Here is a 25,106-nt window from a genome sequence, read left to right on the forward strand (position 1 = left end):
AGGGGAAGAGCGAGGGACAGAGTGACAGAGAGAGAGAGACAGAGTGACAGGGAGAGGGGAAGAGAGAGGCACAGAGTGACAGAGAGAGACAGAGAGAGGGGAAGAGAGAGGGACAGAGTGACAGAGAGAGAGACAGAGTGACAGGGAGAGGGGAAGAGAGAGGGACAGAGAGTGACAGAGAGAGACAGAGAGAGGGGAAGAGAGAGAGGCACAGAGTGACAGAGAGAGGGGAAGAGAGAGGGACAGAGAGTGACAGAGAGAGAGACAGAGTGAAAGGGAGAGGGGAAGAGAGAGGGAAAGAGAGTGACAGAGAGAGACAGAGAGAGGCACAGAGTGACAGAGAGAGGGGAAGAGAGAGGGACAGAGTGACAGAGAGAGAGACAGAGTGACAGGGAGAGGGGAAGAGAGAGGGGCAGAGTGACAGAGACTGCATAGAGATTAGAGAGAGTGACAAAGACTCACAGAACAGAAAGGGATCCGGTCTTCAGCTTCAGCAATGTCCACGATCTTAATCTTAATAGCAGCACAGCTGGGCCCCCCTTTAAGGCTAAATCCTGCTGGGCCTGGGACGACTGAGCCCCCTTTGCCCCCCTGATGGCCTACACACAGCACGATAACAGGAATGGGAGGGGCGGAGCCACAGTGGCAGAGAGGATGGAGGAGCGGTCCTAGAGCCTGCCGGATTCTTTGAAAGGAACTTTCTAATACAGCGATTAGACCAGGAGCGGCCCACTTATAGAAAGTATACAGCAGCCCCTCGGGAATTTGCCCAAACTCAGAGATTGCCAGTCCGGGCCTGACCTAATATGATGGATGGGATGTTAGATGAAAGAAAGTAAGGAAGCCGGGCAGCAAAGTTGTCCAGAAATTATGCATTTGGTCCTGGTGGTCGATATATGACAGCAATGCAGAGTGAAACAGGAGAAAAGAGCCTCAAATGAGGAGAATGATAGGGAGGGAACAGGTGGAAGAACTTTAAAAGTACAGCTGGGAGAGAGAAACAAACCTACCCCACCTCCAGGTCTGTTACCAGGCCTGGAAGAATGAGTAAGGTGTAGGCCCCCATAGGACAGGGCAGCAGGTGAGGCAGTGTCGGTAGGAGAAAGCCAGGTTTCAGTAAGTGCGAGTAGGTTAAAGGAGTTTGCAATGAAATGGTCGTGTATAGCTGTGAGTTTATTGCAAACATATCTGGCATTCCAGAGAGCACAGGAAAGATTAACTGGGTTTTTGGGTATAGGAATGAGTTCTGTACTTTTGGAATTTACGCCGAAGAGAAGGAGCTCTTGGCTGTGATATAACTGGGATGGGTTAAGGGCCAGGGTTTGGGGAAATGTCCCCAGCTGCCAGCAATAGAAAGGAAAGATAGACTAAGTGAGAGCAGGGTTTGTAAATTCTTAGTTTGTATGAAAAAGAGGAGTTTTGTGCAATAGCTACACAGAGTACTTCATAAACTTCATGTGTGGAGAGGGAGAAGAAAACATAAATGTTTTATGAAGCATGAGAGTGAAAGTGAAAGTAGGAGAAATGCAGGATAAAGCATGTTTGGAGTTAGAAGTTACAAACAGGCAGGTACAAACAAATCAGTGTTCTTCTTATCCCAGCTGGTTCAAAGTTGATAAAAGATAGTCCGGTTCCTTTTGCCTTGTCAATGCCTTGTTTAACTGTCATTTCTAAGCTCCTGGGAAATGTTAGCACTAGTGCCATCCCCTATACTGGGTCTGAATTTATATGTAGCTTATTCGGAAAACCAGAGCCTAATTAATCAATTAAACAGCTAGCAAAGCTCTAGTTAGGAAGTGGAGAAAAAAAAGTAGTACATCTTACTTATCTTTCCAAGGTTTCTCTCGGAACACATTGGGGCATATTTATTACCCTTTTATCGATAATTGGTATTGGAAAAGTATAAAACAAGCTATCAACCTAAAGGTGGAAAACGATAAATTTTTTTAAAAAAACCAAGATTGGTTAAATAAAAAGTGCAATAACGTTTGCTCCGACGCGCTGAGATGAATCGCAGGCGTCACGTCGGATGCGCCTGTCGTCCGTTGTCGATGTGTGCATCCGACATCACACGACTGTCGGATATGAACACTGCATGTTGCATCTTCATCCAACAGTCGTGTCGTATGCACGCAGCGTCAACGTCCGACATTACCTTAGATTCGTCGCATCCGACGTGACGCCTGTGATTCATCTCAGCGTGCCGGAATGGACGGTATCGCGCGTAAACTTGTCCGTGTAGTTCTACCCTTAGACTCACTCATGAACAACACGTTTTCAGATTTGACACACTCTGTGCATTCCCAAGTGAAAGTTTGTCAGTGACTGAATTAACTGGGGGAAAACGAACATATTGGCACGCCCACAGTGAAATAAGGCTTTTCTTGTGCTTTTAGACAAAATTTGTATCTTGTGATATTAAACATTTCCCCCAGACGTTTGGCTTTTCACTGTGAGATACCTTTCCACCCAGTGTTTTCTCTACACTGTGTGCTTGTGCACACACACGTTCTCAGGCCAGAGCACAGAAGAAATTGTAGTGTGCAAAAAGAATTTTGTGTGCAAACACAACATTTTGTATTTATTCTGACCTAAGCAGACAGTTTTTAAAAATGAACATACACATTTAAAATGTGTGCAAGCATATATTTTATGTGCACATAACCAGAAGGAATTAGAGGGAACACTGCTCCCATCCTAACTTAAACAGCCTTTAACAAATGGTGGTCCTCTTTACTTAAACTTACTAAGGAGCAGTAAGAAGGAAATGGCTTCTGTAATGATTATATTATTTCTCTTAAAGATACACTTATTCTGTTCATTTCAACCTCTTACACTGAAGCAACTGGGTAGGGACCGCAATAAAAAGGGCCTCTTATTTTTATGTGATCAGGAGTTGTTCTAAAATAAAGAATACTGGGTTTGGTCCCATTGGATTGAGACCTGTGCCACTGTTGACCTTGGTGTTCAATATTTCTCTTATTCTACCATATCACTTGTATTTCTTGTACATGGACCTGTTATACAGAATGCTCGGGACCTGGGCTTTTAAAAATAATTTAAACATTAAACCCAATAAACTGGTTTTGCTTCTAATAAGGATTAGAATTATTATATCTTAGTTGGGGTCAAGTACAAGGTACTATTTTAATATTACAGAGAAAAAGGAAATAATTTTAAAATTTTTTGATTATTTGGAGTTTATGGGAGATTGCCTTTCCGTAATTTGGAGCTTTTTGGATAACGGGTTTCCACATAATGGATCCTTTACCTGTATAATATATTTGTGAATAGTATTCCCTTATTCTAGCAATGGATACTAATATTCAGTTAAACATAGTGTGAAAACCAGGATCTTCTAATAATTTACAAGTTTATTACTGGTTGTTCTTTTATGTTCCGTTTTGTCAATAAAATAGAACCTGTAAAAATACATGCAGGACCTTGTTAGTGCAGAAAACTCGCTTTCATTAAATACAAGATGTTTTTGTGACAAACGTTTATTTAACATTGAGTAAATCCTTAGAACTGGTAACATTCTCATATAATATGAAGCCATGTTTTAACCTTATAATATCTAGAAGTTTAATGTCATATTTTGCTTCATATTAACATTTTCCATACAAAAATAAAGCACTCAAAATCAATATCTATTTACAAGCACTTTCACAGCGTTACAGTGCCAAATGGTATGAAGCTGAGGAAACTTTTGTAAGCCAAGTGCTTACCATAATATTAATGTATTTATATAATAAGGCAGTTTATAAATACTGTATATTGTTCTAAAGTTATGCAATCTCTTAATTTAGAATACAGTAGGTAGAAAATGCAGATTGGTTAAGAAGAAATACAAAGTAGAATGGGATGTGTAACATTTTAATTGCTGGTTTCCACCAACAGGGATAGTTCAAAGCACCACTCTGGACAGACATCATTGCACACTATGATTCCCTTTCCACTGATTTATGTAAATATTGTAATAAAATTAAAATTTACAAAGGCCAAATATTCACACAAGCTAAAAGAAACATTAATGTGCTCCCCAACAAGCACGTCATTAGATTCACAAGAAGGCTGCCTGCAGCATTCCAGGAATCCAATACTTTTTTTAATAAAGAAAATACAACTGGCGGATTTTGAGGCCTGTATGCTACTACAGTCTGAAGGCACTTTAACACTGCAGGATTTGCAGTGAGTTAGTATGTAAGGCATCTGTCAATATCAAGTAGTAATGCTTTGGAAATCTTGCTGGCTGTTTTAGGCACTGGATCTTCCAGCATGAGAGACTCAACCTTCTGTTTCAAGTTCCAACACTTTGCTGAAGATCCCTTGTTTTTTCCTTGATGTCTCTTTTTTTATAGCACCAATTATCCATATTCTTCAGACTTACGATATGTGCTCAGCAGGCAAAGCTTTCACCTGGAGCTCCCCTGGCTGCCATGGCTGCTTTCAGAACGAGTGGTGCTGTACCGTTTCTTCACAATCATGCTGATGTAGGCCTTCATTAGCTTGGCTATCTCAACCACCTTATTGGGAGAAAAAAGCAAGATAGATGTACATAAATATGTGTGTGTGATTATGCAGAATATGATCTAAATCCTATGTGGGAAGATGCTAAACATCTATCAGGCCAAATCAATATTTACCCTCTTTTTGATAATCTCATCACTGAAAAGCTACTGAATTTATTGGAAAGACACAAAACCAGCTGCTTCACTTCCCTCTGCCTTAATTCTTCACTGTTTTATAAATAGACACCTTGAGTTGTATTGAACCTGGTCTGCATTAGGTTGATCTAAGTACTGACCCTTACTTAACATCTGTGGTTCTGGAATTTACTGTGGTTATATGTGTTATTTTTCCTTTGGTTTTAAATCTGTGTACATTTAGTGAAACCTAGTGGCACGGGATATACAAATATATACTTTTATATAAATTAGGACACATGAATTACTGATAGCCCTAGATTACTAGATCTGTATATGACCAAAAATACAGAAGTGCATTAAATTTTTCTCAACGATAGATGTCCATTGTGAAGTCTTTTAAAATTGAAGTAGAGATTCTTACATGGCATGAAACAATACTTACCGCACTTGTTTCAAACAGTAGTTCACGCTCATCTACAACTATCTTGTAGTTATTGGCATATGGTGCACCGAAAGAAAGAATATGTTCATAGTGAAACACTTCCAGGGGTCTTCCCTCCCCTCTTTTGTAAACAGAAACAGCCTCAACACAGACACCCAACCACAGTTCCTGTGGAAATCCACCTTCTTTACACTAGAGCATCACAAGAAACACAATAACAAGAAATTTTAGCAGTAGCAAAACTATAAAACATGTGTAATGTTGAAATTTTAGCAGTAGCAAAACTATAAAACATGTGTAATGTTTTATGCACATTTTGATAATATTTTGAAATAAGGAAGTCAGTTCTTTGAGACATTAATTCTAAAGCAACTGTAAAGCACCCTTGACCACTCTGCAAGCTTAGTCTATAGAAAGATGCTGGGTGTTGTAGCTATGCAACAGCTCTAGGGCAGAAGGAAGTCAATACCTTATTCTAAGATGTACATTGTATTCATGAAGTTGTTGGAGTTTCTTATTAAAATTAATTAATGCCAAAATTCTAAAAAAGGGCCTTAGAAATTGGGCTAGCATATTTTTCTTACCTCTACATCAAAGAGGGCTGATCCATAACCAGGCCACTCCTTTATCAAAGCCATGTACTTGGTCATACACTGATCAGTATTCATGCCTTGAAACCTTTTCCATTTGTCAATAATATTGGTTCTAGTTGAGAGCACCTCCTCTTTCACCCACATTTCCTGCATCTGCTCCTCTTCCAGTTGTTTCTGTTTACTAACAGATCCACTTCTGAAACTCCTTCTTAAAGTTCCTTCTAAGAAACTAGATCTCTTCCTCTCACATCGTTCTAATGTAGAGGATACTTTGGTGGACTGGGTAATTCGGGCCTTTAGTTTTTGCAAGGGGTAGAATTCCTCCATCTCTGGCACATTGGTGTGTAGACTATAATCTCCTTGTGTATACTGCAATCTCAAAGCAGCCAGGATCTGCAGTGTTTCCTCGGGTGCGGGGTAGTGGCCACAGATAACAGCTTCATGAGCCTAATGAAAGGAGAGAACTTCAGTAAGTTCAGTCAAAGAAAACGAGGTCACATAAAGGTGCAGACTGCATCATGCCTTGTCAGGAGGAATATGTATGTTATACAGTTTTATTTCTTATTGCAAGTGCAACCATTGGGTTCTAACTGTGACAGTTGGATCACGTGCAATTGGTACCAAACATGACCAGACTGTAGTGATCTGATATGCCATGGACAAGACAGACTGCCAGGTAACCGGATATTATTTTTAATTGGTTGTGAGAAGGAGAAAATAGATATGCACTTTATAGCACAGTATACTGATAGTAATAGTTTACACTGTGAACGGAGATATATGGAAGGAAAAAACCCACGGGTTTAAATTGAGGTATAACTAGGCACAATTAATCGCACTTTATAGTGGGGTTGGCAATAGATTTTAGTCACGGTTGTGATTGAACAAATGAATCGACGGATACTCTGTTATGTCACAAGAAGGAGTGGACGCTTTCTTTCTTTTGTTTATCCCTTACTTTTTTTGTGCACACTGAAGTATGTCTTTTTGTATATGCTGGTTTGTGAGTGTGTATACTATTTATCATATGGTTGGGTGCAGGAAAAGGACTTTGTCTAATTAGTATGCTTTCTTTTGTATGCAGAAGAGATGACAATATGGGGTAGATTTATCAAGGGTGGAAGTAAAAAATTCTAATTTCGAGTTAATGTTTATGTGTTATTTGACTAGGGAGTTTATGGGAGTTTTTAGAAACTCTAAATTCGACCCTTGAAAAATCTGCCCCTAAATGTGATTTGATTAATTTTAATTTTCATGTGAATGTCAGTCAGTTGACGAATGCTACAGCTAGAGTTTTTGTGGTGAATCAGACCATGCAAGGTCACCTCCTCAGCAGTCACATAACAACTGTGCACCGTGTTCCCTATTACTCCCCAGGCAATAAGGCCAAAGTCTGTATTGTGCCTAAGGCCTTTGTGTCAGGGAGAAGGAAACTGGGTCGTTTTAGTTGTAACAGAGGAAGAATTGTTCTTTATTTATGTCTCACCTGCTCAAACATAAATACATATTCCACGCTGTCCTTTGGAACATGTTCTGTGTCTAGGAAGCAGTAAAGCTTAAAGTAAAATTTCCAGGGCTTATCTCTTGTTTCTGAACTCACAGCCAGCCTGCAGAGAATGCAAATACACACTTTTTATTTTATCTTAACCAACTGTAAGCAGCAATTGCACATATACTATAAAGAAAAACAAGTGTAAATAATGTTTATTAATAATGTTAAAGGGACACAATATATGTTATGAAGTTATTTTTAATCATAATCCATAACTCATAATTTAATATTACTTTAAAGGGGACCTGTCACCCTAAAAAATAATTCCAAACCCTATTTTATGACATTAGTCAAGCAAAATAACTTTCACTTTCTACTACTTTTTTTTTAAAATCTTGTTTCTTTTAGTCTTGTAATTCACAATCACAGCAAGCAGGTGTCGTTTTGTGGACACTGTTATTAAAGCAAGCTTTGCATCACGCCAACATCTTGTTTATGCTCCACCTGATGCCCATGCACTGGCTGCACAATTAGATGGCGAGGATGGAGGGGGAATGTGAGGAGGACACTGACATCTAGAAAGTGCAAAATGAAAAGGGAAAGTAATTAGATGCCCTAGCCCTTATGCCTAAGGCATAGAGGAGGGGCAAGCATTATATGATTGGCAGCTAAGACTTTTAAATGTATTTGTATATGGATGCTTTAACAGAAAAAATAATGTAGGTTTTATGTTTAATTTGAAAATACTTAAAACATGGCTTTTTTTGTGTCTGGGTGACAGGTCCCTTTAAGCTTATGGAAGTGCCATGGCTGAAAAGCCTTCAAAGAATAATGAAATCTCTTTCAACACCTAGCAGACTGCCTTCACAGACAGCACGACCTGGATGCCTTAAGGATATGTCATATGTAGGTTTTCCACCTTCTCTATAAAACACTTACTTGACATAAAGGTGTTTGGGATTTGGGCAGGTCAGGAGAAGCTGGCTGTGAAGGCGGAAAGTAGGTCACATCAGGAGAATAACAGGATGGACTGGGTGTATAACACCAGTGGACTATTTTAAATTTTAAAACTAATATTTTTCTTAAAGTTACCACCTGGCCAGTATTTTACCAACCGAAAAATGTTTTATTCAATTGTTACTAATAGAGAAAAACCCAAACACTACATGACAGTAAAAAAACAATGGGGTGGTGCTTACTTTTCAAATTTAGCTAAAACATCAGCAACAACAGTTCTGCTTTCAATGGCTTTATCAGTGGTCCCATTGTATTCAAACAGTGCAAACATGTTTCTGCTGTCTTCCATCGCCAGACCCCTAATTAGCTTTTCAACAACCTAGAATGACATGTAAATTAATTTTTTAAGCAATTTGCAGGAATATCTTATAATATATAAGAGGAAGAAATAAGAAATGTTGTCATGTGCTTGTGTCTTTTCCCAATGTGTCTGTCTATAGTATATTAACCCAATGCAATCTTAATGATATCAACATACTTCTATTCCCATCTGTTTATATGTACTTGGGAAATGTAGGCATTTTCTGTAAACAGTATTATAGAAGAAGGCCATTAGCACATACTGTAATCTACAAAATGTAGCTTGATTGTTATTGATCTCATCATCATGAACATATATTTTGTATTGCAGACACTTTCCATTTAAAAGACAAATTAACTATTGAAAGATTATGAAGGACAGTGCACAGAAAAACAAGGACAAAAGCAGGTGTTAGCTCCGGTGATCTGCAAAGTTTGCTTAATTATGAACGTTCTCACTGGCTCATTGGCTCACCTCTCCTGCTGTGGTGTGTGAGTTGATAGTGATCTTGCACGCTCCCCCTCCATGGCAGTACACAATGGTTGTAATTTCTTGGCGGATAATTAAAGCTTCTATTTCAGCTCTAGACGGCACAAACTCCCGGCATTTGGATTTCTTTAGAGATTCATAAATAAACACTGCATATTTTTCCATTTCTGAGCCTTGATATTGTTCTCGTATTCTGTAGGAAGGAAGTTAAAAAAAAGTCTGAACCTTTATTTGGCTAAAGGTGGGGCCAAGTACTTTATCTCACAACTGAATGGCCACCTTTAATGACAGGCTGGAACTACCTTAAAGTTGTCAATATGCAACCCTAAGGTCCCCACCACCTATATGGCATGGTGTTCTCAAGTCTGCTGTTTATTTAGTTTATGAAAATTATGAAATCAACCCTAAGGTCCCCACCACCTATATGGCATGGTGTTCTCAAGTCTGCTGTTTATTTCGTTTATGAAAATTATGAAATCAACCCTAAACACTTACATTGTAAAGACAATTTTATACAAATGTTAGATCTCTTGGCTTCATGGTAGGGTTTATAGGACCTTTCTATCGCTAGAATTGTATTCCTTGAGCAACATTTAAATTACCTGCCTGCTTAATCTATGGAGATTTGTGCACAACTATCCACAGGTCCTATACCCTTCTCTGTATCCAATATTTTAAACTCTTGATCTTCCAATTTCCAGACAGCTACATTAAATTATTGAATACCTACCTCTTAAGGTGAAATTTCAGATACTTTACAATCCTTCGACTTGGTGGGAAGGTGCAACTCAAACAGGTAAGTATTTGCCAATGATACAGATTCCCTGTGCTCCCTGGATTAGGCACTTTATTTGTTTGTTTGATGAGCTGGCAGTAGAGTTCATCTCTCAAAGGTTGCAAATCATGGCCTGTCTGAAGGATTCCCTGAATTATTGGGACAGGATCGGAGAGAGATTCAAGTTGCTGCAGGGAATTAAAAATCTTGATGGCTTCATCTTGGAGAGTTGTATAACCTTTGTCTTTCAGCACTAGGTGGAATTTTTTTTAAAGTAGATTAAGATAAAATACTTTATAGTATTTAATTATTATCCTAGTTTAGAAATGCTGTAGTTTATGTAAAATAAATACTACTAAGTTTTACTTACCGCACTGCTGCCCTGCAGGGTACATTTTAACAATATTCCCATCATGTGGTGTCTGTTGTAGAGTGTGGCAAATGCTGGGTAAATGATTTTGCACACTAAAGTGCCTTGGCACCTATGCCTGGGTTCATTCATAAAATATCCCTTATATATTCCTATAAGTCTTAAACATATTCTAAAATATAACTTCTTGATGGCTGACTAGTAGTCAGACTGCATTAATTGAAGCTGATCTATTCACCAATCATTCACCAGTGTTTATATTTTAGAGGTATTCTACTGAGCTAATCACCTATAGAAACCTATCAGCGTTTGACATGTTCAAAAGCAAAGCATGTTCAAAAAGCAAAAATGGTTGAATTACTGAACCAGGGCTAACAATGCATTTTATTATATATGGGAATATAAACTGTACGTGGTCATACTTTGGCTAATAAAAGATGTAGAATTTGTCCCTCCAGTCCTAGTTGGCAGCTTACTCGCCCGTGTATGGGCCCATCAATGAGCCTGTATGACAGCTTGCCAGCTTAAAAAACAGAAAACCTAAAACATCCATGTGACAAGTCCATGAGTATTAATAATTAGTAACTGATATGACAAGTCCATGGGACAAGACCATTAGTAATAGATTTTTAATAGCAGCCCAGATAATACTAAGCATGTGGCATGCCATTCACACAAGAATGAGCTCATCCTCGGCTACCAAAACACAACACTAATCACTAAGCACTACAACTAAATCCAATAGATAGAGGATTCTTCTAAATGTACAACTACTATAGGATTTAGCCAAATACTTTTCAGGCTTCTTTACGGTAAGAGTGCACTTACTGTTGAGGTTAATGTCTGCATAGGGTAGTGGCAGTAAGGGTGAATGTAGGGGATGATGGGTATAACGCAAAATTGGATTTCTCCTGTAAATCTGCTCCACCACTTCACTGTTTAGGGAGTTTTCCTATAAAAGACACCAACAGCCAATATGAAACCATTAAATATATGAATAATATACCATAGGTAAAGAGTAGAGTGCCTCAAAAGCTGCTCCTAGGGTTCAGTATCTAAATGCTTGGGCGATATTTATTTCCACTTACAACTGTGTTGTCCAAACACAAATATAATTAAAGGAAAATCCAATTCACTTTGCAACACAGAACCCTCATCCATATATGGGGAAAATCCCTTCCCTCAGAAGCATACAAAGCATAAAAGGTGCGGTATACCTTTATATCCTGAATCAGTTGTTTTGTTGGTGTGTCTATTGGAGCCTTTGTATCAATGACATTCTGAATGGCACTAGACCATCGCGTAGCTTCATTGAGCAGTTTGCTGTATAAGCCATAGCAGTGCTTGCGTCCATATACTGTCACATTCCAGTACCCTAAAGAAATTTTAGGATTAATCAGAAGCACTGCTGCACCACTAAAACACTGAATTTACTTGAAGAAAATTATATTCTAAATGATTATATTACTGCATTATTAGATATAGTCCTGTATGGCTACACCTATGTGTACCAAGACCCAGAGGTACCAATGACAAAGTTAGAGGAAGTGGTGAAGTCCTCAAGAACGATTTTAAAAAACTAGGTCTAAAGTTGAGGGCGAGGACTTCCAAGGTAATTTTCTCAGAGATATTACCTGAGCCACGAGCAACGCTAAGGAGACAGCGGGAGCGTAGGGAGATTACTGTGTGGCTGAAAGATTGGTGTAGGGAGGAGGGTTTTGGGAGAACTGGGCTGATTTCTCAGTAGGCTACAGGCTCTTTGCTAGGGATGGGCTGCACCTCAATGATGATGGTGCAGTTGTTTTGGGAGAGAAGACGGCTAGAGGGTAGGAGGAGATTTTAAACTAGGCATGGGGGGGGAGGGTTCAGTAAAAGATTCAGTGGAAAACAGGTTAGATGAGATAGTAGGCAAAGAAAGGGAAAATGGGGGAGGAGATTTGGCTGGGGGTACTGTTAAGGATAGGGAGGAAAACATGTCAAATGTTCAATATGGCACCAGTATTAAATGTATGTTTGCAAATGCAAGGGGTCTGACTGGTAAAATGGGAGAGCTGGAGGTGCTGGTGCTGGAGGGAAAATATGATGTGATTGGTGTGGCCGAAACATGGCTGAATGAGTCATATGACTGGGCAGTTAATATCAGTAGCTATATTTTGTTTCGGAGGGACAGAGGCAATAGAAAAGGAGGAGGGGTATGTCTGTTTGTTAGGCAGGATTTAAAAGCTTATATAAAGGAGGAGGTTATGTAAAACGAGGGAGCAGAAGTCTTATGGGTGGAGTTCTTCACCAGCAAATTAATTATAGGTGTATGCTATAGACCACCTAATGTAAGTGACAAGGAGGAGGCTAAGCTCCTGATGCAAATAGAAAAGGCTGATAGTTTGGGTATAGTAATGATAATGGGAGATTTTAATTATCCAGATATTGACTGGAGCAACAGTACTGCCAGATCAGTTAATGGGGATACGTTTATAAACTTGTTGCATAACAATTTTATGGCACAGGTTTTGAAGAGCCAACCATAAAAAATGCTATTCTGGATCTAGTGATCTCTAATGACCCAGAACTTATAGCAAATGTGCAAGTCATTGAACTCCTGTGTAATAGTGACCATACTGTTATATCATTTAATGTCTGGTGCAAAAAACAAATATATACTGGTGCATCAAAAACCATGAATTTTGGAAAAGCTCATTTTAGTGCCTTGAGGGCTGCCCTTCAGAGCATTGATTGGGACATTAAGTTTTCAGCTAAAAACACAGAACAGAAATGGTTGTCATTTAAAATGATATTAAATCATTACTGTTCTCAATTTATTCCCTTAAGGAGTAAATGTAGAAGCTCTAAGAATCATCCTATGTGGCTTAATACAGAAGTAAAGAAGTTAATAGGAAAGAAGAGAAAGGCATTTAAAAGTACAAATCTGTTGGGACAGAAGCTGCATTTAATGAATATAAACACTGTAATAAATGTTGTATATCAGCAATCCGGAAGGCAAAGAAAGGAAATGAAGAGTTCATTGCGATGGAGGTGAAAACTAACCCTAAAAAGTTTTTTAAATATATTAATAGTAAAAAGATGCAGGTTGAGAGTGTTGCTCCATTAAATAACGGTACCAGTATGGTTGTAACAGATACAAAGGCAAATGTGCTAAATCAGTTCTTTTCATCAGTGTATACAATAGAGGAGTCTGAGTTCCCAGGCTCACTTTATAGCTGCACTAATGGCTCAATCTAGTCAGTGGCTGACTCAGGATATGATTCATAAAGCTTTAATAAAAATTAATGTAAACAAGGCTCCAGGGCCTGATGGTATACACCCCCGGGTTCTAAGAGAGCTTAGTTCAGTTTTAGACCAGCCCCTATTTCTGATTTTCTCAGATTCACTTTCATCTGGTATGGTGCCTATGGATTGGAGAAAAGCTGATGTTATTCCAATATTTAAAAAGGGATTACGATCTCAACCTAACAATTATAGGCCAGTAGGTTTGACATCTGTCGTGGGCAAATTATTTGAAGGCTTGTTAACCCTTTCCCTGCCAGCCGTTTTGTCCTAGATGCGAACATCTACTGCCAAGCAGTTTTTAGATATTTTGCACTCTTTCACTTTTAGGCCCCTTCCTGGGGCGGTCTTTTAGTTTACCCAGGAAAACAATATATTGTTTTTTTCAGGACAACCTGAACTTTGAAAATATGCAAGAATTTTGGTGTAATTCTACTTCTGTAAAAAAATATAGGCTTCTAAGTGTCCAATAAAATGAAAAAAATCATGTTTCACAAAGAACAATCACATATATCAGAAACATTATTTACTTTATGTATGAGAACACAGCTGATTTGGAAAGGTCTATGTCTCCTGAACGCGGCAATACCAAATATATATAGTTTTATGGAGATTTCTCACTTGTATAGATCAAAATCTAAAAGCAGTACACTAGCAAATGTCCAAAGCACCGCTCCCCAAACGGCATACTTCTGATTTCAAGGCCAAACATTCCACTAACAGTAGGTTTACCCTAGAAAACTACCCATTATTAGAAAGAACAGATTCTGGTGAATCAAAAATGGGTAAACATATCGTTGTACTCCAAACTACCAAGTTGCAATTGTTTCCTAAAGTTATAATGTTTTATAGAAATTGGTGAATTTTTTGAAAAATGACCTCAAAGCTTCCAATCTACAGAATCGTATCTCCCACACATCATTAGGTATCAATGTAAAACACCCCAAATATGAAAGCCTGGGGTCCACTGAACAGTTTGATGCGAAATATGTATAGGTGTACCCAAGCACGTGACATATAGGGGCCCTAAAATGTAGACACCTCATTTGAGCTATCAGTTCTGTAATTCCAGATACTGCAAAATCAACACATTTGCATCGTTTTGGGGTGGGGTAAAAGTAAAAAAAAATAAGTTCATCCCAGAAAACCATATATTTTCGGAAAGTACACATTCCCACGAATCTAAATTGGGTATGCATGTGTTTGTACTACAAAGTACCAAGCCGCAAACGATTCCTAAATTTGGTGATTTTGGCGACATTTCCAAAAATCACCTCAAAATTTCTAACCTGCAGCATCGTATTACCCACATACTTTTAGGTATCAAGAGAAATCACCCCAAATATGAAAGCCTAGGGTCCTCTGAACAGTTTGATGCCCAATATGTATAGGTGTACCCAAGCACGTGGCATACAGGGGCCCCAAAAGGAAGACCCCCATATGGTCTGTCATTTCAGGTACTGCAAAATCAACACATATACATCGTTTTGGGGGGGTCAAAAGTAGAAAAAAGTGGGTTCACCCCAGAAAACCATATATTTTCGGAAAGTACACATTCCCACGAATCTAAATTGGGTATGCATGTGTTTGTACTCCAAAGTACAAAGCCGCAAACCATTCCTAAATTTGGTGATTTTGATGATATTTCCAAAAATCACCTCAAAATTTCTACCCTGCAGCATCGTATTACCCACATACTTTTAGGTATCAAGCAAAATCACCCCAAATATGAAAGCCTAGGGTCCTCTGAACAGTTTGATGCCCAATATGTATAGGTGTACCCAAGCACGTGGCATACAGGGGCCCCAAAAGGAAGACCCCCATATGGTCTGTCATTTCAGGTACAGCAAAATCAACACATTTACATCGTTTTGGGGGGTCAAAAGTAGAAAAAAGTAAGTTCACCCCAGAAAACCATATATTTTCGGAAAGTACACATTCCCATGAATCTAAATTGGGTATGCATGTGTTTGTACTCCAAAGTACCAAGCCGCAAATCATTCCTAAATTTGGTGATTTTGGTGATACTTCCAAAAATCACCTCAAAATTTCTACCCTGCAGCATTGTATTACCCACATACTTTTAGGTATCAAGCAAAATCACCCCAAATATGAAAGCCTAGGGTCCTCTGAACAGTTTGATGCCCAATATGTATAGGTGTACCCAAGCATGTGGCATCCAGGGGCCCCAAAAGGAAGACCCCCATATGGTCTGTCATTTCAGGTACAGCAAAATCAACACATTTACATCGTTTTGGGGGGGTCAAAAGTAGAAAAAAGTAAGTTCACCCCAGAAAACCATATATTTTCGGAAAGTACACATTCCCACGAATCTAAATTGGGTATGCATGTTTTTGTACTCCAAAGTACAAAGCTGCAAACCATTCCTAAATTTGGTGATTTTGGTGATATTTCCAAAAATCACCTCAAAATTTCTACCCTGCAGCATCGTATTACCCACATACTTTTAGGTATCAAGAGATATCACCCCAAATATGAAAGCCTAGGGTCCTCTGAACAGTTTGATGCCCAATATGTATAGGTGTACCCAAGCACGTGACATACAGGGGCCCCAAAAGGAAGGCCCCCATATGGTCTGTCATTTCAGGTACTGCAAAATCAACACATTTACATCGTTTTGGGGGGGTCAAAAGTAGAAAAAAGTAAGTTCACCCCAGAAAACCATATATTTTCAGAAAGTACACATTCACACGAATCTAAATTGGGTATGCATGTCTTTGTACTACAAAGTACCAAGCCGCAAACCATTCCTAAATTTGGTGATTTTGGTGACATTTCCAAAAATCACCTCAAAATTTCTACCCTGCAGCATTGTATTACCCACATACTTTTAGGTATCAAGAGAAATCACCCCAAATATGAAAGCCTAGGGTCCTCTGAACAGTTTGATGCCCAATATGTATAGGTGTACCCAAGCACGTGGCATACAGGGGCCCCAAAAGGAAGGCCCCCATATGGTCTGTCATTTCAGGTACTGCAAAATCAACACATTTACATCGTTTTGGGGGGGTCAAAAGTAGAAAAAAGTGGGTTCACCCCAGAAAACCATATATTTTCGGAAAGTACACATTCCCATGAATCTAAATTGGGTATGCATGTGTTTGTACTCCAAAGTACCAAGCCGCAAATCATTCCTAAATTTGGTGATTTTGGTGATACTTCCAAAAATCACCTCAAAATTTCTACCCTGCAGCATTGTATTACCCACATACTTTTAGGTATCAAGCAAAATCACCCCAAATATGAAAGCCTAGGGTCCTCTGAACAGTTTGATGCCCAATATGTATAGGTGTACCCAAGCATGTGGCATACAGGAGCCCCAAAAGGAAGACCCCCATATGGTCTGTCATTTCAGGTACAGCAAAATCAACACATTTACATCGTTTTGGGGGGGTCAAAAGTAGAAAAAAGTAAGTTCACCCCAGAAAACCATATATTTTCGGAAAGTACACATTCACACGAATCTAAATTGGGTATGCATGTCTTTGCACTCCAAAGTACAAAGCTGCAAACCATTCCTAAATTTGGTGATTTTGGTGATATTTCCAAAAATCACCTCAAAATTTCTACCCTGCAGCATCGTATTACCCACATACTTTTAGGTATCAAGAGAAATCACCCCAAATATGAAAGCCTAGGGTCCTCTGAACAGTTTGATGCCCAATATGTATAGGTGTACCCAAGCACGTGGCATACAGGGGCCCCAAAAGGAAGGCCCCCATATGGTCTGTCATTTCAGGTACTGCAAAATCAACACATTTACATCGTTTTGGGGGGGTCAAAAGTAGGAAAAAGTGGGTTCACCCCAGAAAACCATATATTTTCGGAAAGTACACATTCCCATGAATCTAAATTGGGTATGCATGTGTTTGTACTCCAAAGTACCAAGCCGCAAATCATTCCTAAATTTGGTGATTTTGGTGATACTTCCAAAAATCACCTCAAAATTTCTACCCTGCAGCATCGTATTACCCACATACTTTTAGGTATCAAGAGATATCACCCCAAATATGAAAGCCTAGGGTCCTCTGAACAGTTTGATGCCCAATATGTATAGGTGTACCCAAGCACGTGGCAGACAGGGGCCCCAAAAGGAAGACCCCCATTTGGTCTGTCATTTCAGATACTGCAAAATCAACACATTTACATTGTTTGGGGGGGGTGGGACAAAGGTAGAAAAAAGTACGTTCACCCCAGAAAACCATATATTTTCGTAAAGTACACATTCCCCTGAATCCAAATTGGGTATGCATGTCTTTCTACTCCAAAGTACCAAGCCACAAACCATTCCTAAATGTGGTGATTTTGGTGACATTTCCAAAAATCACCTCAAAATTTCCACCCTGCAGCATCGTATTACCCACATACTTTTAGGTATCAAGACAAATCACCCCAAATATGAAAGCCTAGGGTCCTCTGAACAGTTTTATGCCAAACATGTATAGGTGTACCCAAACACGTGGCATATAGGGGCCCTGAAATGAAGACCCCCCCCATATGGTCTGTCATTTCAGGTACTGCAAAATCAACACATTTACCTCGTTTTGGGGGGGCAAAAGTAGAAAAAAGTAAGTTCACCCAAGAAAACCATATATTTTCGGAAAGTACACATTCCCACGAATCTAAATTGGGTATGCATGTCTTTGTACTCCAAAGTACAATGCCGCAAATCATTCCTAAATTTGGTGATTTTGGTGACATTTCCAAAAATCACCTCAAAATTTCCAACCTGGAGCATCATATTTCCCACATACTTTTAGGTATCAAGATAAATCACCCCAAATATGAAAGCCTAGGGTCCTCTGAACAGTTTGATGCCCTATATGTATAGGTGTACCCAAGCACGTGGCATATAGGGGCCCCAAAAGGAAGACCCCCATATGGTCTGTCGATTCAGATACTGCAAAATCAACACATTTACATCGTTTTGAGGGGGGCAAATGTAGGAAAAATTAAGTTCACTCCAGAAAACCATATATTTTCAGAAAGTACACATTCCCACGAATCTAAATTGGGTATGCATGTCTTTGTACTACAAAGTACGAAGCCGAAAACCATTCCTAAATTTGGTGATTTTGGTGACATTTCCAAAAATCACCTCAAAATTTCTACCCTGCAGCATCGTATTACCCACATACTTTTAGGTATCAAGAGAACTCACCCCAAATATGAAAGCCTAGGGTCCTCTGAACAGTTTGATGCACAATATGTATAGGTGTACCCAAGCACGTGGCATATAGAGGCCCGAAAAGGAAGAACCCCATATGGTCTTTCATTTTAGGTACTGCAAAATCAACACATTTACATCGTTTTGGGGGGGGCAAAGGCAGAAAAAAGTAATTTCAACCCAGAAAACCATATATTTTCGGAAAGTACACATTCCCACGAATCTAAATTGGGTATGGATGTCTTTGTACTCCAAAGTACCAAGCCGCAAACCATTCCTAAATTTGATAATTTTGGCGACATTTCCAAAAATCACCTCAAAGTTTCTACCCTGCAGCATCGTATAACCCACATACTTTTAGGTATCAAGAGATATCACCCCAAATATGAAAGCCTAGGGTCCTCTGAACAGTTTGATGCCCAATATGTATAGGTGTACCCAAGCACGTGGCATATAGGGCCCCAAAAGGAAGACCCCCATATGGTCTGTCATTTCAGGTACTGCAAAATCAACACATTTACATAGTTTTGGGGGGGGGCAAAGGTAGAAAAAAGTATGTTCGCCCCAGAAAACCATATATTTTCGGAAAGTACACATTCCCGCGAATCCAAATTGGGTATGCATGTCTTTGTACTCCACAGTACCAAGTCGCAAGCCTTTCCTAAATTTGGCGATAAAAGCAACGGTTTTTACATTTCTGAAAATCGCCTAAAAATATTGCAATTGGCCGCATTTATCTCACCCAACTTCTTACATACAATTGTAAAACACCATAAATACTGATGCCAAGGGTCTACTGAACAGTTTTATGCCCAATATGCATTGATATACCAAGGCAGCTGGCATGTGCGGATCCCAAATGTAAATAGTGAATATGAGTTTTCTCTGCTGCCGATTCGCCTTCTGTAAACATAGACCATTGACTTCATATTATGTGCCTCAAGACCCTCCTAACAGCAAAGACCCCCCCAAAACCATATGTTTTTGGAAAGTACACATTCTGACGAAAACAACCAAGATAAAGACGTCTTTCTACAGCAAAGTACCAAACTGCAAAACTTTTATAAACATAGAGATTTTACATTTCTGAAAATCGCCTAAAAATGTTGAAGTATGCCACATTTATCTCACACAATGTTTTACGTACAAAGAAAAATCACCCCAAATATGGACATCAGAGGTCTACTGAATAGTTTGATGCCCAATATGCATAGATTTACCAAAGTATATGGTGTGTACGGCCCCAAATGAAAAATGTGCATATGAATTTTCACGCTGGCCAACTAAGCTGCTGAAAAGAGAACCCCAACTGTGCATTATGTGCCGTAAGACCCCCAAACTGTAAAAAGACCCCAGAAAACCATATATTTTTGGAAAGCATATATTCTGACGGATCAATCTAAGTAAAATGATATACCAAAGCACCAAACAGCAAAACTATACTAAAGATACATAAGGAACAATAATCCAGGGATAAAATTGCAATAAAACCACAAAAATTGTGCAAATCAATGAAATAACAAAATAACTGCACCGACAGCATAATTAGTGGCCGAAATCGATTATCCAATAGTCATGCTGCTGAAATAAACAGTTTTTATGGGTAAAAAAAACACAAATTGGTGAAATGAAAAAGTAAAAAAAATAAAATGTGTATACATGTGTGTACACTTCCAAGAATTGTGTGACAGTGTATAAGTGTGTATAAGTGTGTATATAAGTCCATATAAGTGTATATAAATGCATATAAGTGCATATAAGTGGAAAATGAAAAATTAAAAAAAACGTTTTTTTTTTTTTTTTTTTACTACTAAAATATGTGTGTATGTGTGTATAATGTAGGTAGGTGTATGCAAGTGTGTAAAATAAAGGGCACTTACCGTTTTTGGCTGATCTAAGAGCTGGAGAAGAGAGATCTGCAGATTCACAGCAAGCAGGAAGTGTGTGGGCGTCGCTGGAACACGAGGTGAGCAGGAGGAAGCAGAGCAGCAAGGCAGACACGCGATTTGCTGTGTCTGCCTCTTTTAGGTCGGCCCTGCGACAATCCAGTCGCAGGACCGACATGACAGCCCCCCAGCCTCGTTGCCCAGGGGGCTGTCAATGCTGCTAAACCTCTGCAGAGGCGGCTAAAGCCGCTGATGCAGAGTACAGCAAGTAAAACTGCAAGCACGTACAATGTACGTGCTTGGCAGTTAAAGCCCTTGCCTGCCAGAACGTACGGTGTACGTGCTTGGCAGGCAAAGGGTTAAGGGATCACATTCAAAATTTTGTCCTAGTCAATGGCATTATGAGCAGTATGGATTTATGAAGGATAGGTCATGTCAGACAAATCTGATTTCTTTTTATGATGATGTAAGTAAGATGCTGGATAGTGGGGGGGGGCAGTATATGTGATCTATTTGGATTTTGCCAAAGCGTTTGATACTATGCCCCACAAACGTATTGTATTAGAGAGGGTACAGAGAAGGGCAACTAAGCTGGTAAAAGGTATGGGAAATCTTAGCTATGAGGAAAGACTGGCCAAATTGGGGATGTTCATGCTGGAGAAGAGGCGCTTAAGGGGTGATATGATAACTATGTATAAATATATAAGGGGATCGTATAATAATCTCTCTAATGCTTTATTTACCAGTAGGTCTTTCCAGCTGACACAAGGTCACCCATTCCGATTAGAAGAAAAGAGGTTCCACCTAAATATTCGGAAGGGGTTTTTTAAAGTGAGAGCTGTGAAGATGTGGAATTCTCTCTCTGAATCAGCTGTACAGGCCTTAAGTGTTTGGGGAGCGGGCTGCTTCCAGGAGAAAAGCACAAGCAATCTCCAAAGGACAGTGAGTTAACAGTTTATTTTGTTTGCTGGACTTATATTGCCCAAGTGGGAGACTGTGGGACCTTTGGGAAAAGGACATTTTCATTTACCAGTACAGCTGGACTATTTTTGTTGACTGCCTTCCCAAAGGGTATGAACTGTTATGTTGGTGTTTAAGATGCTGTGTTAAATAAATGCACAAGTGAGATCAGCTGGAAACCTGTGTACTGTCTACTATCTGTGTGAAAGGAGTTGCTGCTGCTACTACCTAAAGAGCGATCCTCCACAATTGGTGCTCAGATACGGGCAGCTCCTTAAAGAGACAGTCATATTAAAGGAATGTTATATCAAGCACAGTAGTGTGATTTTCACAGAACATTGCCAATATGGAGGAGATTCTAAAAGAACTTGTTAAGTCCAATGCTCAGCAGCAGCAAGCCAATGATCATCAGCAGCAAACCAATGCACATCAGCAGCGGACTAATCAAATACTTGCAGAGTCTGCTCAAACAGCTTTAAAGAAACAGCAGGCTATCAACAGTCAGCTTCTAAAATGGATCGAGACTATGAAAAAGTCCCAAAGTGGAACAAGAGAGCCCGTCTCTTTGTATAAAAGAGTGTAAACATCTTTACAAAAGATGACATCAAAGCATGATGTGGAGGCTTATCTCCCCATATTTGAGTGGCAGAGCGGGAAAAACTTTCACCTGACCAGTGGGCGGGGGTGTTTGCTCCATTTTTGTCCGGAGAGTAGCAAAAGGCTTATTTTGATATGAATCCTGAAAATGCCCACCAGTACCAATGGCTATGAGGGCCCAGCGGGTACATGCCTGGACATTTGATGTGGTCAAACCTGTAAGGTCTCAGATGTATGACCTAATACGTCTTGTCCAAAAGTGACTACAACCAGAGGAATTAACTCCTGCACTAATGGTGGAAAGTTTTCTCCATGCTTTACACGTTCGGATGCAACGTTTTGCAGGCCAAGCTGATGCAACTGATGCTAACCAGATGGTGGCCCTGGTGGACCTTTGGGAAAAGGACATTTTCATTTACCAGTACAGCTGGACTATTTTTGTTGACTGCCTTCCCAAAGGGTATGAACTGTTATGTTGGTGTTTAAGCTACTGTGTTAAATAAATGCACACGTGAGATCAGCTGGAAACCTGTGTACTGTCTACTATCTGTGTGAAAGGATTTGCTGCTGCTACTACCTAAAGAGCGATCCCCCACAATACATACAGAAACTGTTTTAGGGTCAATAAACCATATATAAGATTTGAATTTCCGTTAACTACTGTGACATACAGTATGGTGTTTATTGCCACAAATACATCTTAATTTTTCCCAAATTTCCAATGTAGTTAGAGAAAGTGTATGTAAGTGTGAAAGGATGATTGTCAGATGAATACCAGTACTATTAACTGTATTCAGAAATTATCCACAATGATTACTGCCATTTAGTTATGGAAAATGTTGTTGTGAAATCACGTCATGCACTAGCCTAAATAGTCACATTTTTGTTATGTCTACTTTAGAGACATTTTAGCCATCATTTAAAAATAGATAGGCTAATATATTCTATTTCCTAAATCTACTAGTGCAGTTATTATAACTTCTTTACATGCACATGTGCCAATTGGCAATGGAGGAGGGAAGGCACCAGACCTAAATATGGCCCTGGGAGTATGATTTGGAAATTTCTGAGCTGCGTCTCCTGACGCAACTCAGAAAATTCCAAATCACACTGCCAGGGCCATATTTAGGTCTGGTGCTGAGATTGTATAAAAATGATATAATTAACACAGGCTTTTAGTTTACCTGTCTCCTTAAAGATCTTCTCTTCAGGCTGCACTACAGAGCAGAGGCTGTTAAGCACCAAGGTGCCCAGTTTTATTGCACTTTTCTCAGAGCTCTTATAATAATCAAGAGAGTTGTGAGTGAGGACAAACCAGCGTTTCTTCAGCTTTAGAGAGGACATCTTAGAACTGTTTTTCACTTCCTTATGTAACCATCCTGTAACACCAAAGGAAATGGTGATTATATCTAATATCAAAGTAAGAATTCCACTTTCACTTTTAAATATAATATCAGAGTACTTCAATTTACTTCAGTGTAACTCTGCTTAGTTCATTGCTTACCTCTCACAATAAATTCCTGTCCTTCCACCCTGGTGTCTCCCTTTGACCTCTGCAGTAAAGTTATCCAGTGGTGCATCTCTTCTGGGGTATCTGTATTACAGTGAAGGACGCGGTTTGCAGTAATGATAACAAATGAATTTGGTCTGGCAAAAATGTAATGGAAAAACCTTTTAGTTATCAAGCAAACATGAGCTGTGTTTGGCAAACAAGCTCAGGCCTTGCTATTATTTGTGTGGGCATTGATGCTTGTTGATAGGACAATTACTATAAGTAGATTTCACACCATGGAATTATTTACTGTAAACCTCCAATATGAGTGGAAAAATGTGATGCTGTACAAGAATAAATGTTCTGCTTACAGTTACTCTTTTTCTACTTTTCTATGCCCCAGTAAGCTTTTTAATTACAAAACTGGCATGATTCGTGTATTGGGCAGTGACCCCAATGACACATATTTGAGGTTATCATTCAACAGAGAACCAATGAAGGCATTGTATATAGACCTGATTAGTCATTCTGTGTTCGAGTTTGCCATATCAGAACTATTTAATGTGTGTGCCCAAAATTCACAATATCTGACACTTTAGATCCTGAGGTGATGGAGGCGATGAATTGTGGTATATGGTGCTTGGACATGGACCTTTGTGCTTAATTTTTGTACTTTGTACCTTGCTCTTGGCAGAATAAATGAGCCTTAGGATGCTTTTACTAGAATTGTCATGAAAGAATGCACATTGAGCTTTTCTATTTGATTAAAATTTAAGGCACTGGAAGGTGATCACAAAAAAAGTAAAGTAGACTTAAATTACGTACCAGTTTTGTTTGTATTAATGTAAAGGGTTGCTGAACCAATAGTCTAAAACAGCACTCCGTGTGGACCCAAGAAGGTCAATATAATATATTTAATAGCTGAAAATACAAAACTTTACCTGCAGCTGAAGAATATGAAATCTATGGGCCTTATTCAGGTTAATCAGGTCAGTGAAACCTAGACTTGTTATGGGACCTGCATGAAACGCTCTGTGCTTAATTCAAATTATATATTCTATAATGCAAAAATATATTCTGATTGTAAGTACTAGCTTACCTATCTGGGTTATCTGAAGCACACACAGAATCAATCATTCCAACATCCAAAGTACCCTGTAAATGAAAACAATTGGTAAGCACTGTAACAGCATAATAAGCATTCCAGCTTTAATATCTTTATTATAAACCTTTTAATGACAATACATATATGGAGGATTGAATAGATTTGTCTTTAACAACCAATGCTCTGTTTCTAAAGTCCTTTATTGTTACACAATTGGTTGTGGTTTTGTTACACAATTAAGCCCTTTTCCATATGATCCATTTTATACACTTAGGCTGTAGTGACTTCAATTTTTTTTATTTACATAGTCCCCAATCAATTTAATTATCACTTCTTAAACATGCAAGTCTGAATTTCTGAGCTTTCTTGGGAAATGCTGCAGCACTGAACAAACACATTACTTGTGCCATCAACCTTGGGATAATGTGATGCATTGCCTTTTGTCTCTTTTGGACACATTGTGGGACA

General features: G+C 39.1%; 1 protein-coding gene across 2 annotated transcripts in view; it reads right to left on the reverse strand.

Annotated features, from left to right (window-relative positions):
• Window positions 1-3,484: 3,484 nt before the first annotated feature.
• The window catches only part of LOC108719082 (unconventional myosin-X), a 185,172-nt gene continuing 163,550 nt past the window's right edge, over window positions 3,485-25,106 (reverse strand). The window contains exons 30-41 of one of the 2 annotated variants that reach the window (XM_018267695.2): window positions 24,633-24,688; window positions 23,546-23,688; window positions 23,226-23,420; window positions 11,346-11,503; window positions 10,957-11,080; window positions 9,714-10,011; window positions 8,969-9,176; window positions 8,376-8,512; window positions 7,171-7,291; window positions 5,676-6,131; window positions 5,092-5,283; window positions 3,485-4,526 (exon numbers count right to left, since the gene is read on the reverse strand). In XM_018267695.2, coding sequence (XP_018123184.1) covers window positions 4,416-4,526; window positions 5,092-5,283; window positions 5,676-6,131; window positions 7,171-7,291; window positions 8,376-8,512; window positions 8,969-9,176; window positions 9,714-10,011; window positions 10,957-11,080; window positions 11,346-11,503; window positions 23,226-23,420; window positions 23,546-23,688; window positions 24,633-24,688 — 2,199 coding nt within the window. In that variant the 3' untranslated portion in view covers window positions 3,485-4,415. Of the gene's footprint in view, window positions 4,527-5,091; window positions 5,284-5,675; window positions 6,132-7,170; window positions 7,292-8,375; window positions 8,513-8,968; window positions 9,177-9,713; window positions 10,012-10,956; window positions 11,081-11,345; window positions 11,504-23,225; window positions 23,421-23,545; window positions 23,689-24,632; window positions 24,689-25,106 lie in introns of those variants that run through there. The other variant, XM_018267699.2, reaches the window with a different exon arrangement.

Source organism: Xenopus laevis, chromosome 6L, assembly GCF_017654675.1.
Source record: "Xenopus laevis strain J_2021 chromosome 6L, Xenopus_laevis_v10.1, whole genome shotgun sequence".
Classification (NCBI taxonomy): domain Eukaryota; kingdom Metazoa; phylum Chordata; class Amphibia; order Anura; family Pipidae; genus Xenopus; species Xenopus laevis.